Raw genomic sequence first — 13,949 nt, forward strand, 5'->3', positions numbered from 1 at the left:
TGTTTCTTAGAAAAAAACAATATTTTTAAAACTGAACTTTGCCCTTATTAGCTTTTATTGCTTTATAAATAATAAAACTTTGAATGTTTTGGAGACATAAAAACTTACTTTTTAAAAAAATGTTAACACGCTTGCACAACATGTTTGAACAGGCAAGTAAAAATAATGATGACTCATACCATTGTCATATCCTCAACGAGCACAAACATGCTCCAACAAGTCTGGACATGTAGCCAGCTGCCTCTTTCGCTTTAACCGTTTTTTTTTTTGTTATTATGAAGTTAAAAGTAAATTGAACTTTGAACTTATTAATAAAATATAAATAAGTTTTAATTTCCTTTTTTTTTATTTATCACATAATTTGTATATGGCTTAATATTGCTCAACTTGCACCTTAACCCCATAAAACTTTCCTGTAATTTTAAGTGTAAAAAGGAAAAATACGAATGAGCAAACATTAATTAAAACATTTTATTTTTATTTAACGGAAGTATACAAGTAAAATAATAACATTTATTTCACAGTATAAATTTATTTCAGTTTACCAACTATACAAACCTGTATGAACATATCATCGGTGTAGTCTCAATATGTGTGTTTACCTGAACATGCTCCAACAAGTCTGGACATGTAGCCAGCTGCCTCTTTCGCTTTAACCGTTTTTTTTGTTATTATGAAGTTAAAAGTAAATTGAACTTTGAACTTATTAATAAAATATAAATAAGTTTTAATTAACTTTTCTTTATTTATCTCATAATTTGTATATGGCTTAATATTGCTCAACTTGCATGTCTGAGCATGCCCTGTTTGAATTGGTCAGTAACTAACTGATGTCTCCCACCCTTGGGCATAACGTCACTTATTGTTAGCCAATGGCATTTCGTGTTTTTACTAATAATCGATTATCATAATCGATTCTTCTGATAATATAAAAGTCGCTCCGAATTCTGCTGCGGTCATACAGTGTTTAGTGTTCTTAGTGTCAACAGCTTTTCCAGCGTCTTGCCTTCTTTGAACTGTAAGTACTTTTTTTATTAATTTTCAACAAATATATATATATTCGTTTTTTTTTTTTTATTATTTCACTTTTTAGTATTTAATTTTTATAAGTTTTCAATTTTAATTTCATTTTATATAGTTAATTTTGTTTCTTGTATATATTTCTTTAGTAATATCTTAGTCTAGTTTATATTCTTTATTCATTTTTATTAGTAATTTTTAAATATTCGTGGTTTAAATATATATATATTTGTAGTTATTATTTTGTGTTACTCACTATTTGAATAATAATGGAGTGCCAATATTGTGGAAAAATGTTTTTACGGGGGGATTATAAGGAACGTCATGAACGTGCTTGCGCCGCAAATGAGCAATCTCGTCAATGTCCAAATTGTAGAGAATGTTATTCCTCAAGAAAAACGATGCTTGCTCATTTGCGACGGTGCGGTACTGAAACACCTGTCATGGCAAAACGAGCTCGTATTGAGGCAGCTCAAGGCCATTTATATGAAGTGGAGTCAGCTTTTGGGAGGACACTTCGAACTTTTTTCCTTCCAAGTTCTGGGGCAGTCGACGCAATGGAATTTCTAACAGGTCAGATAGAAACATTGCGTCGTCTGCTTCAGGAAGTAATGGCAGACAGCGATTCTCCCCTGAAATATAACTTGGTCTTGGAGGCGACCTTTGAAAACATCAAAGGTGAAACTTGTGATCGCGCCTTCAAGACTAAGAATAAAGTAATTTATGAAGACTCCTCCATCGACGATTCTCTTAATGAGAGCTTCAAGAAGATTGTAGTAGAGATGGAGGAGTCAACACTAAAGGGGAGCGGCTGGTGCCTAAAAGAGTTCGACGGAGTCCTCTTAAAAGTAAATAAATTTACCCCTCTCGGCGGCTCCAGCTTCATTCCCCTTCCTCCTCACATTGCCAATAAAAAAGCCGTCATCAATGTCCAAAATATGGATGACCGGTGTTTTCAGTACTCAATTCTTTCTCGCTTCGTCACAAAGGATCCACAACGTGTTAGTAAATATGCTAATATAGAGCACAGGTACAATTTTGACTGCATTTCCTTCCCCACTCCTCTCCATGAGGTGAAAAAATTTGAAAAGTACAACAACATTACGATAAATGTTTTCACCCTTGGAGAGAAAGGAAACGTGTACCCTCTAAAAGTGGTAAAGCAGGAGAAGGAAGACCATCGCGATCTCCTTCTTCTGACTTTAGAGAATGGACGGAGCCACTACACATACATCAAAGATTTTAATAAATTAGTGGTCCGACAAATTACTGCGCATGGAAAAAGGGTACACGTTTGCAAGCGGTGCTTTACCCATTTCAACTTGGATGGTGAAAGCATCGCCGAGCGGGTGAGGGAACATATGGAGTATTGTGGAGTAAATAGACCGACCCGGATTGTATTGCCAGAATGTAACGACGATGGGACCCCTCCAAAAATATCTTTCACAAAAATACAAAACCAAATGAGGGTTCCCTTCGTCGTTTATGCTGATTTTGAGGCAATTTTAAAAAAAATGGATGCAAACGGAAACAATGTGGGCCGGTCGTACACAACTCCCTACCAGAGCCATCTTCCTATGAGTTTCTGCACTTATGTGAAAGTGGCAGAAGACATATGCCACTGCCTTCCTGCCGATTTTCCTGCGGAACCTTACATCTATACGGGTGAAGATTCCGCAGAGAAATTTATGGCTTACATAAAGGCGGTGGCCGAGAAGGTGGCTCTGGTATACTCCATTAAGCGGCCAATGCTACCCCTGACACCATCTCAGCTGGAAGACTTTAAACGGTCCCCAAAATGTCACCTCTGTAATCTTCCCTTCAATAGAACTGATCCTAAAGTGGCGGATCACGATCACATCACTGGTGTGTATCGTGGTCCTGCTCACAATTCCTGCAATATCCTTTACCGCACTCCTCGTTTCCTTCCCGTCTTCCTCCACAATCTGAGCGGCTATGACGCCCACTTTATTGTTCGCCAGTTGGGGTATGACTCAAGTCGCATTGACGTCATCCCCAACAGCGAAGAGAAATACATCTCATTTAGCAAGCAAGTGGGCGCTCTAACCGTCAGATTTGTGGACACCTTCCGTTTCATGTCTTCTAGCTTAGATAGGTTGTCCAAGAATTTGCCCAACAATAAATTTATAGACACGGGCAAATTCTTCCCCGCCGACAAGATGGATCTGGTCGTAAGAAAAGGAGTGTACCCCTATGACTACACAGATTCGTTCGAGAAACTTAGGGAGACGGTTCTACCCCCTAAGGAGGCATTCTATAGCACCCTTAATGAATGCCACATCTCGGACGAAGACTATCAGCATGCCCAGTCAGTTTGGGAGGCCTTTGAAATTAGAACCCTAGGGGGGTACAGCGAACTCTACCTTAAGGTAGACGTAATGCTCTTATGTGACATCTTTGAAAATTTCAGAGATGTTTGCATAAGAGCATATTCGCTGGACCCTGCCTGGTATTTCACGGCCCCAGGACTGGCTTGGGATGCCATGCTGAAGTGTACAGGGGTACAGTTAGATCTACTCACTGATTATGACCAGCTCCTGATGGTTGAGCGGGGCATTAGGGGTGGCATTTGCCAATGCAGTCTTCGCTATGGTAAAGCTGATAATGCTTATCTGTACCCAGATCGAGATCCCCATAAGGAATCTAGCTACATTGCCTACCTAGATGCAAATAATTTGTACGGGTGGGCAATGTCAAATCCGCTTCCTTACGGGGATTTCGAATGGGTATCTGATCCGGATACTCTAGACTGGGGCAATATGCAGGAAGATGGTCCCTTCGGGTATATTGTCGAAGCCGATATTGAGTATCCGGCCGAGTTGCACGAACTGCACAACGATTTCCCCCTTCTCCCGGAGAATAGGGTGCCTCCGGGACAGGTTAATAAGAAATTGTTGGCTCCATTGACCAACAGGGAGAAATACGTTGTTCACTTCGTCAACTTGAGGCAGGCTATGGGTTTAGGTCTGCGGTTGGTACGCGTACATAGAGCGCTGCGATTCAGGCAGTCCCGTTGGCTTCGTCCCTACATCGACCTCAACACCCAAATGAGACAACAGGCGACCAACGACTTTGACAAAGACTTCTACAAACTAATGAACAACGCGGTATTTGGTAAATTCATGGAGGACGTACGAAAACGAACAAAAATAGAACTGGTAACCGACGAACGTAGAATACGGAAACTAATAGCGAAGCCTACTTTTAAAGACAGGACGATCTACTCAGAGACGCTGACTGCTGTACATCTGGACTTTGAACAGATCACGATGAACAAACCAATTTATGTTGGAATGGCCATTCTTGATCTGTCCAAAGTCCGGATGTATGACTTTCACTACGCTACAATGCTGACAAAATACGGACCTGACAAACTAAAACTTTTATACACAGACACTGACAGCCTCATGTACTTGGTACAGACGAAAGACTTTTACGAGGACATAACTACAATGATGGACGAGTTTGACACCAGCGACTACCCAGACGGACATCCATGTAAAAACAATAGAAACAAGAAGGTGTTGGGGAAGTTCAAGGATGAAGCCAGTGGAGAGCCTGTCTCTGAATTCGTGGGCCTCCGCGCAAAGATGTACGCAGTACGCATCCGCGGCCTAGAGAAGAAGCGGGCGAAAGGGATAAAGAAGGCAGCCGTAGATAAAAAAATCACCTTTGATGATTATATGGCTGCCCTGTTCGAGGGAAAAGAGTTTACAACCACGTTTAGAACAATAATTTCTAAAGAACATAAACTCTTTTCCGTCGAACAGAGAAAAGTATCCCTTTCGCCCCACGACGACAAACGCCATCTAGTCGATCGTGTACATACTCTCGCCCATGGCCACTTTACCATAGAGGACTTGCCTGTGTAAAGTTGTGGATTTTTTGTAAATATATATATTTCATATACTATGTACATGGTTACCTTGTTTAGAGTAGGTCTTTTTTTTTTTTTTGTTCTAGTCAATCTTTATTTATTAATTTTTTTTTAAACGTATTTTTGTAGATATTTTTTTCCATATATTATTATTTTTGTAAATATTTTTTTCTATTTATTATTAGTATATAGTATTAAGTTTTTTCTAATTAATAGTTTATTAAAATAAAAAAAATTAATAAATAAAAAAAAAGGTGGTGGGTATTAGTTTAAGTTATTTTATTTTATGTAAATAGGATGTGTGAATGCAGTGTAGATAGATTTCCTATGCCATGTACATAGCTTAGTTATATATATATATACAGAAGCGAGAGAGCGTTCCTTATTAGTTCCCATCATGCGCTTGATAAAGCAACATCACACCCTCTCCGTGCAAAATCTTGACGACAGGGCCTCTTCCAAGAAATGCTCCAAACACGGTCAGCTTTTCCCAGATTCCATTAGATGTTTAATAAGTGGGCCGTCCAATTGTGGGAAAACTAACCTGATGTTGAGCTTAATATACGATCCAAAGGGGTTGAGATATGAAAATATATATTTGTTTGCAAAGTCATTACAACAGCCCAAGTACCGGAAGTTAGCTCAAATTTTAGAACCTTTAAAAGATATTGGGTACTTTGAATTTGAAGACAATTCTCAAGTTCCCCCACCTAAAGAGGCCCTGCCAAATTCAATAATTATTTTCGATGATATAGCATGTGACAAGCAAGATAATGTAAGAGCCTATTTTTGTATGGGGCGCCACAGTGGAGTTGATATATTTTATCTAAGTCAAAGTTATACTAGAGTTCCTAAGCACTTAGTAAGAGAAAATGCAAATTTCCTAATACTCTTTCGGCAAGATGAATTAAATTTGAGAAGAATTTACGATGACCATATCAATTCCGACATGGAGTTCCAAACTTTTAGAAAAATTTGCCACTGGTGTTGGAAAGAAAATAGATATGGTTTTCTAGTGTTGGACAAAGATAGACAGATTACTGAGGGAAGGTATCGAAAAGGTTTCGAAGCCTATATAATACCTTAACTATGCACTTGAAGATCATTGTTCATTGAGCCATGGAGGGGTCAACTAGTGACGTTGTTATGCGTGAAATAATCGAAACCAGAAAGGCGATTCAAGAAAAGTGTAATATATTGAAGAGAAACAGAGAAGAGACCGATGAATATTTGAAAATGAAATATCAACCTTTATTGAGTCCATTGAAAGCATTGGTGGAAAAGCAGGAAAAGCCACCACTTGAATTAAAAGAATCTCCTAAACCGGAAGTAGCTACTTGTGAAACACCCCTTCCACCTCCAAAGAGACTAAAATTTCTGAGGCTGGAATCGGCTACAACACCGCCGTCAAGATTTACAAAAACATGGCATGAAGAACTTTCAACCCCAAAGCGACCGGAAGTTCTAAAGTTATCTTCTTCTGCTTCTGCTGAAGCAACCAGCCCGCTTCAAGAGGTACGAGAACAAGCACAAACTCCCGAAGGGAAGGAAATTTCAGCAAAATATTTGAAGGAAGTTGGAGAAATGTCCTCAAAATATATCAAAAAATTTATTAAAAATGAGACCAAGGACTTGGATATGATATATGGTGTAGTTTATGACGGCCGGAGATTTAGTATTGGTGACTCAGTGGTCTCCATCAGCAAAGATATTCTATCCGTTGGTGATAATACCTATTTCGGCACGCCAGGTCTTTTCGAGTTATTATTCTTGACAAATCCAAACTTGTCTATGGTGAAAAAGACGGATTATATCAATTATAAGAGCATACTGCAACAGACGAACGCTCATAGAGAAGGGCACAGCCCTTCCGGACCAATTAAAGTTCTGAACACAAACATGAAATACAAGAATGTGATTTCAAAATTGTTTTCAACAAAAAGAGGTGCCGGATATGTAGATCCTAACATGCTTGTAGATCGATTAAGAAGCTTACTTGGCACCAACAATGCCAGCGCGGAAATAAAAAGTATTGAAGCCCAGCTGAGAGATGGAGGTATAATAGCGTAGTGTGGACATGAACAAGCTTCATTTCATCATGACCTCTGTTAAGGAACAGATTGTAAACGAGTTGCATAGACCAGCAAGAAGAGTGTTCAAGAGAAGAGCAGTCCTTCTGAAGGGCTTAGATGACCTGTGGCAAGCCGACCTAGTGGAACTAATACCCTACGCTAGATTCAATAAAGGCCACAAATATCTGTTGACAGTGATTGATTGTTTCTCCAAATATGCATGGGCGATCCCTCTGAAGAATAAGACAGCCCTGGAAGTGAGTCAAGCATTCGAGAAAGTATTAGCCGAACGGAATCCAAACAATTTGCAAACGGATAATGGAAAAGAGTTTTACAACAAGATATTTGGCAAGCTGATGAACGTGAACGGTATAAATCACTATTCTACCTATAGTAACTTAAAAGCTTCAATAGTGGAGAGATTCAATCGTACTCTGAAAGCGGCAATGTGGAAAAAATTTAGTCTCCAAGGATCGTACGACTGGTTAACCAGTATTAAATCGCTAGTGAACAAATATAATAATACTAAACATAGAACGATTAAAATGACGCCGGCTTCAGTACGGGGAAAAGAAATAGAAGAACAGCTGTTACGTGAAGTATATGCGAAGAAAACTTTGAAAAATACCAGCATTCCCAAGTTCAAAGCTGGTGATCATGTACGCATATCGAAATATAAAGCGCAATTTGCTAAAGGCTACTGCCCTTCATGGTCTACAGAAATATTTAAAGTTGCTGAAGTGAAAAATACCATACCGGTCACCTATCACCTGAAAGATTATAAGGGGCAAATGATTGCTGGAGGTTTCTATCAAGAGGAACTGCAGCTGGCCAAACATCCCGACAGTTACCTAGTGGAGAAGGTTATTAAACGGAAAGGTGATAGAATTTTGGTGAAATGGTTGGGCTTAGATAATTCACACAACAGTTGGGAGAATGTTAAAAATGTTCATATATAAAGCCAGAAACAACTAACAGCGATTCAGTTTATCATGAGACGTGCTAAAGATAAGAAGAAAAAGAAGAGAATCATCCCCACTCCTAGACGGATGGGTGGCAAATCTTCAAAATTGAGCGGAAAAGCTAAACGAATGCTGGATACGCTACCTCGCCTGCGACTAAGTAATTTTGATCTAATTAAGTTGGCAAAATCAAATAAAATTCCTCATTTCAGAGGAGTGTTCATGATTGATGAATTTCCAAAGAAACCTTGGAAAAATGAACGAGCCATTTTTAATTTGGATAGCAGTGTTGGCAGTGGTACTCACTGGGTTTGTTACAAGAAGAGAGGAGAATATGTTCAATTCTTCGATAGCAGTGGTGCCAATCCCCCTGCTGAATTTGTCCGATATGTAAAGGGAAGTCGAATTTCATGGAACAGGAAGCAGTATCAGAAAGTTGGCACTAACAACTGCGGTCAGCTTTGTCTACTCTTCCTGCTGGATGTCTTATAAAAGAGAGGCTCACAACTGAAGTTGGCCATTTGATCACTAGACGGAGATGGGGTTAGACTTTAGAAGAGGCGATAAAAGGACAGTTGCGGAGAAAAAGAGCATCATTCCAGTGAGAACAGTTGCCGAGCGAACATCGCTGACCAACAGTAGTATTCGATTTCTTCAGTCTGCAGGTTACTACGTTCTATCGTCATCATGGAAGTGTTAGATTTGGAAGAGAAATGTCAGTTTGACAATTCAATCGAGTGCATAGAATTGCATTCCCATCACCCATATGCTTCTTCAAAACTACTGCCAGGCGATGAAATACGCATTAGTGTACAACATCAAGATCTATATACGCTACCCAGTCAAAGTTTGCTCTACTTGGAAGGCAAGTTTTTAAAGGAAGACGGCTCTGCAGTTCCTGTTTCATCTAAATTGACCAATAATGCTTTTGCATTTCTATTTGATGAAATAAGATACGAACTAAGTGGAGTTGAAATAGATCGAGTAAAAAACCCAGGAATAGCTTGTACACTTAAAGGGCTGGTTTCGCTTAAGGCAGGCTGCCAGTATGTTACAAACTGGGGCTGGTGCTATCCCCAAAGCGATGCTCTCAACATCACTTCAGCAGAAGGATGTTTTAATTTATGCATTCCGCTGTCATCGCTGCTGGGATTTTGTGAAGATTACCAGAAAATTGTGATTAATGTTAAACAAGAATTGATACTTGTTAGAAGCAGACAAGATGGAAATGCCTATAAATTCAACAGATTGAATGAAGAACAAGCGGTGGAGAGGTGTAAAATTGAAATTGTGAAGCTTTGCTGGATGCTGCCCTATGTAACAGTCAACGAACATCAGAGATTGGCTCTTATGCGTCATCTTAAATCTGCTAAGGTATTTGCTCTAAGTTTTAGAAGTTGGGAACTCTATGATTACCCTTTGTTGCCGGCCACTCAGAGGCAAATCTGGTCAGTAAAGACATCTAGTCAAATGGAAAAGCCCCGATATATCATTCTAGCTTTTCAAACCGGACGTGCTAATAATGTGGAAAGCAACGCTAGTCACTTTGACCACTGTTCAATTTCAAATGTAAAACTTTATCTTAATTGTAAAGCTTTCCCATACGGCGATTTGAATGTAGATTTTTCCTCTAACCGTTTTGCCATTCTATATCATATGTATGCTTCCTTTCAAATGTCATATTATGGAGAACAAATGTATCCTCTAAGTTCTTTACAAAATTTCAAAGAGAAAACACCCTTAATTGTAATAGATTGTTCTAAACAGTGTGAATCTATCAAATGTGGCCCGGTAGATGTTAGATTGGAATTTGAATCAAAAGAAATGTTCCCGCCCAACACCACTGCTTATTGCCTTATTATTCACGACAGGGTGGCAGAATATAATCCTCTAACAGGTATTGTACGTCGTATGGTATAAGAAGGCTTGAAGAGCTAGTTCAGTGTTCAGTATGGCTCAGACAGGCGTGCTGATAGCTGACTTCCAGTGCTTTGTAGACAGTGTAGGAGGTTATATTGTTAAAGAGCTTTCTCTATTAGACTATAATTTTCAATCAGTCAGACACTGGATATTCAAGCCACCTGTCCAACATAAACAATGTGAAAAAAGTAGAAGAACCAATTATTGGTTAGAAAATTATTATCATAAAATTAAGTGGAATGACGGGGATATTGAATATGAAATGATTAGAGATATTTTCAAGTTTATTGATTGTAATTATAAATTTGTGTTTGTTAAGGGTTATGAAAAGAAAAGATTTCTTTTACAAAATCTGTACAGTTGTTGTGTAATTAATTTAGAAGATTATGACTGTCCAAAACTTGATTCATTAGAAACAGCAGGAAATCATTGTATTATGCACAATACTTGTAAAGAGAAATGTACGCAATATCGAATTAAAGCCATCAATTGCTGGCTCAACAGTAAATTTGGTTGGAATGAGACGGAAATATTTTTGCCTTGAAGAACGAATGTGGTCACTGGCGAATGCATTGAGTTGCACACAAACCTGAATGTTGGTCACTGGCGGGGTGTAAAATCCCCGTAAACCATGAATGGATTTGTGCAGATTCTGTACAATGTATGAATGCGATTGATGCAAGGCAGCTAAAATTCCAACAACCATTAAAATAAACTGATTCGATAGCAAAACATTTCTTATTTATTTCACTTTAATGTACTAATTAGAAGTTAAATATTTTATTTGTATTTGAAGTTGATTTTTAAGTTTTTATATATTTTTCTGAGGTATATGTATCTTTTAAAGTTTTATTTCAATAAATGTATTAAATTAAATTATTGCTTTATTTTTCAAGTATTCCTTTTATTATTATAAAATTATTAAAAAAAATAAAAAAAAGTAAAAAAAAAATAAAAACTTCCTCGATGACCTCCACCTTGACGTGGTGAGGAAGCTTAAGGCGGAAGCCGAACTAAGAGGGGCGCATATCCAAAAATTATTTAGTTAAAAAAAAAAAAGAAAAAACTAAGCTGCAGCTTGTGCACGTTGAGGATATGACAATGGTATGAGTCATCATTATTTTTCCTTGCCTGTTCAAACATGTTGTGCAAGCGTGTTAACATTTTTTAAAAAGTAAGTTTTTAAGTCTCCAAAACATTCAAAGTTTTATTATTTATAAAGCAATAAAAGCTAATAAGGGCAAAGTTCAGTTTCCAAAATATTGTTTTTTTCTAAGAAACATATATAAAGTTAACGGACAGGTTGAGTCCTGCATCAAAGGTGGGAGGTATGATTCACCTTAGAGAGAGAGACACTTGCAAGAGAGAGAGAGAGGGAAGACAAGCGCGCAATTCTATTGGCTAACTATAAGTGACGTCTTAGAGTGGGGGGGGGGACATCCGTAACGGTAAAGTAGTGAAGCTTGTAAGGTAATTCGTCATTCGTTGCCCACAGCTCGAGAGGTTAACTTCATACTTCAAAGGTAAGTAATAATACTTTTTTTTTATTGAAACAATATTTTGATAATGATGTGATACTTTCATATAATATTCTTCTTTCAGATGTCTAAGTTGGCAAGCTTTTTGAATGATGTGAATACAAGGTCTGTGGGCATTGGCAAATTATCAGATCTAAGAACCGGATACTCATACGAAGTGAAGCAATTCGAAAGAATCAACACTAAATTTGGAGATGCCATCGTTGCCCATTTACATTATATTGGCCCGACAATGGACTACCCAACGAGGATCTTCCTTCCACGCAGATTTGCGGCAGTGATAACTGATGAAATGGTGGAAGATTACCAACAATCAAAGAAAAAACTGTTAATAATGTACAAAGGCTTTAATAATGGAAGATATGACATAGAATTTAAATAAAATTTATACTGTGAAATAAATGTTATTATTTTACTTGTATACTTCCGTTAAATAAAAATAAAATGTTTTAATTAATGTTTGTTCATTCTTATTTTTACTTTATACACTTATAAATAAAGAAAAGTTAATTAAAACTTATTTATATTTTATTAATAAGTTCAAAGTTCAATTTACTTTTAACTTCATAATAACAAAAAAAACGGTTAAAGCGAAAGAGGCAGCTAGCTACATGTCCGGACTTGTTGGAGCATGTTCAGGTAATCACACATAACAAAAAAAACGGTTAAAGCGAATGAGGCAGCTGGCTACATGTCCAGACTTGTTGGAGCATGTTCATACAGGTTTGTATAGTTGGTAAACGGAAATAATAATAAGATATATGAAAGTTCAAAGTTCAATTTACTTTTAACTTCATAATAACAAAAAAAAAAAAAAAAAACGGTTAAAGCGAAAGAGGCAGCTGGCTACATGTCCAGACTTGTTGGAGCATGTTTGTGCTCGTTGAGGATATGACAATGGTATGAGTCATCATTATTTTTACTTGCCTGTTCAAACAGCTGGCTACATGTCCAGACTTGTTGGAGCATGTTCAGCTATGTTGGCATATATATAAATTAACAGGTATGATAAAAGATGTGGAAGGGAAAGGGGGTGGCTTGCTACAGAGACCTGTCCAGAGAGGTAATCATTTGGAAAAAAAGATGCAATTCTATTGGCTAGTTAGAGTGTGACGTATTTGTGGTGGGGGGTTAATGCTAGTATCGCAGTCCAAGTGTCAGTTCGGGTTTAGTTTTCAGTGAGTGTAGGTCGCGTCATCAGCAACGGAAGCAGTCCAGGTGGAGGGGGTAAGTAAATAATTTTTCTATTACCTAAAGTGAGGTTATCCATTTTTATTTAAGTTGAATATTTTTGTGATAGTGGGGGTAATTTAAATAAAAAAAAAAAAAAATTCTTGGTGAGGGGGTTAGATTTTTTAAAAAATAATTCCAAGTTAAAACATAAGAGAACATTCAAAACTAGAGTAAGCGAGACTACCACTGTGGCCGACTGGTGCAGATGACGTGTCTATCAGTACGAAGGTTGTAGGATCGAATCCCAGGTAAGTAAAAATAATTAAAAAAAAAAATCCCCTCCTGTCTATCAATGGGCGAGGGGGGTGGAGGTATGAGGTCCGCCATCTTGTGGTCATCAGCTGGTACGAGGTCGGCCATCTTGTGTACTACAGCTGTTAGGAGAGCCGCCATCTTGTAGGAGGAGCTTAAGAGGCCAACGAATACGACGACCTAGAGGTGGTGGGGGTAAAGGTAGGTGTCATGTAATAGGAGTAGGGCTAGGGTGGGGGTAATGAGGTGTCGTCGAATTCGCTGATTGGTCAATTAATAAGGGTGGGGGAAGGAGTGGGGGTAAAAGGGGTGTCATCGAATTCGCTGATTGGTCGATTAAGAAGGGTGGGGTGGGGGAAGGGGCGTGGCCTAAAGCCCTCGTCGAGTTCGATGATTGGTCAAAAGCAGAGGGGTGGGGGTAGGGGGCGTGGCCTAAGTGGTCGTCGAGTTCGATGATTGGTCAATAAGGAGGGGTGGGGGTAGGGTTGGGGGAGGGGGGTGGGAGGGGAGGGGATGGCCGCCATTTTGTATTTTAGGTGCGCCAGAATCGGCAAATCCTCTCTACTCTTCCTAAATCCAAAAAAAGATATTTCGTTAAGGACAAGTTGTTAGACTTTTATATTGTAGAGAAAATTACTTTGATTTTTATGACATTTCTAATTAATTTTTTTTCTTTTTCATTAGTTATTTGATAAAATCATTAGATAATTATGGCGGATTTGACTTTTATTAAATACTAAAAACGAAAAGAATATATATTAGTGAACTTGAATAGTAATTTAATGTATTCAATTATAATTTATCCCTAAATTCACTTTATTCCGTACATCCACTGGAAACTAAAAGAAAGCATTTCATTAGCTGAAAAAGGAAAGGGGTACTCAGTGGTTAGCTTACAGGATTCCCAAGTAGAGGTCCCGGATCCCAGCGGCTAGCCCTTAAATTTTCTCTTCCAAGGAGATTGTATAGCTTACTGTCCATTGATGGAGTGTTGTCTCTAATGAGAGAACAGTGTCCGGAGGCCGGCAAGCATTGTAATAAACTCCTTAGGCCA

The 13,949-nt window shown here is 38.2% G+C and overlaps 1 protein-coding gene across 1 annotated transcript; it reads left to right on the plus strand.

The window, feature by feature from the left end:
- Positions 1–1,361: 1,361 nt before the first annotated feature.
- Positions 1,362–4,943, plus strand: LOC141452129 (uncharacterized). Its single transcript, XM_074123993.1, has one exon. It carries the CDS (start codon positions 1,422–1,424, stop codon positions 4,911–4,913), a length of 3,492 nt encoding a protein of 1,163 aa, XP_073980094.1. The 5' UTR covers positions 1,362–1,421; the 3' UTR covers positions 4,914–4,943.
- Positions 4,944–13,949: the final 9,006 nt, after the last annotated feature.

Source organism: Rhodnius prolixus, unplaced genomic scaffold, assembly GCF_049639745.1.
Source record: "Rhodnius prolixus isolate KJV_2025 unplaced genomic scaffold, Rpr scaffold_3, whole genome shotgun sequence".
Lineage (NCBI taxonomy): Eukaryota > Metazoa > Arthropoda > Insecta > Hemiptera > Reduviidae > Rhodnius > Rhodnius prolixus.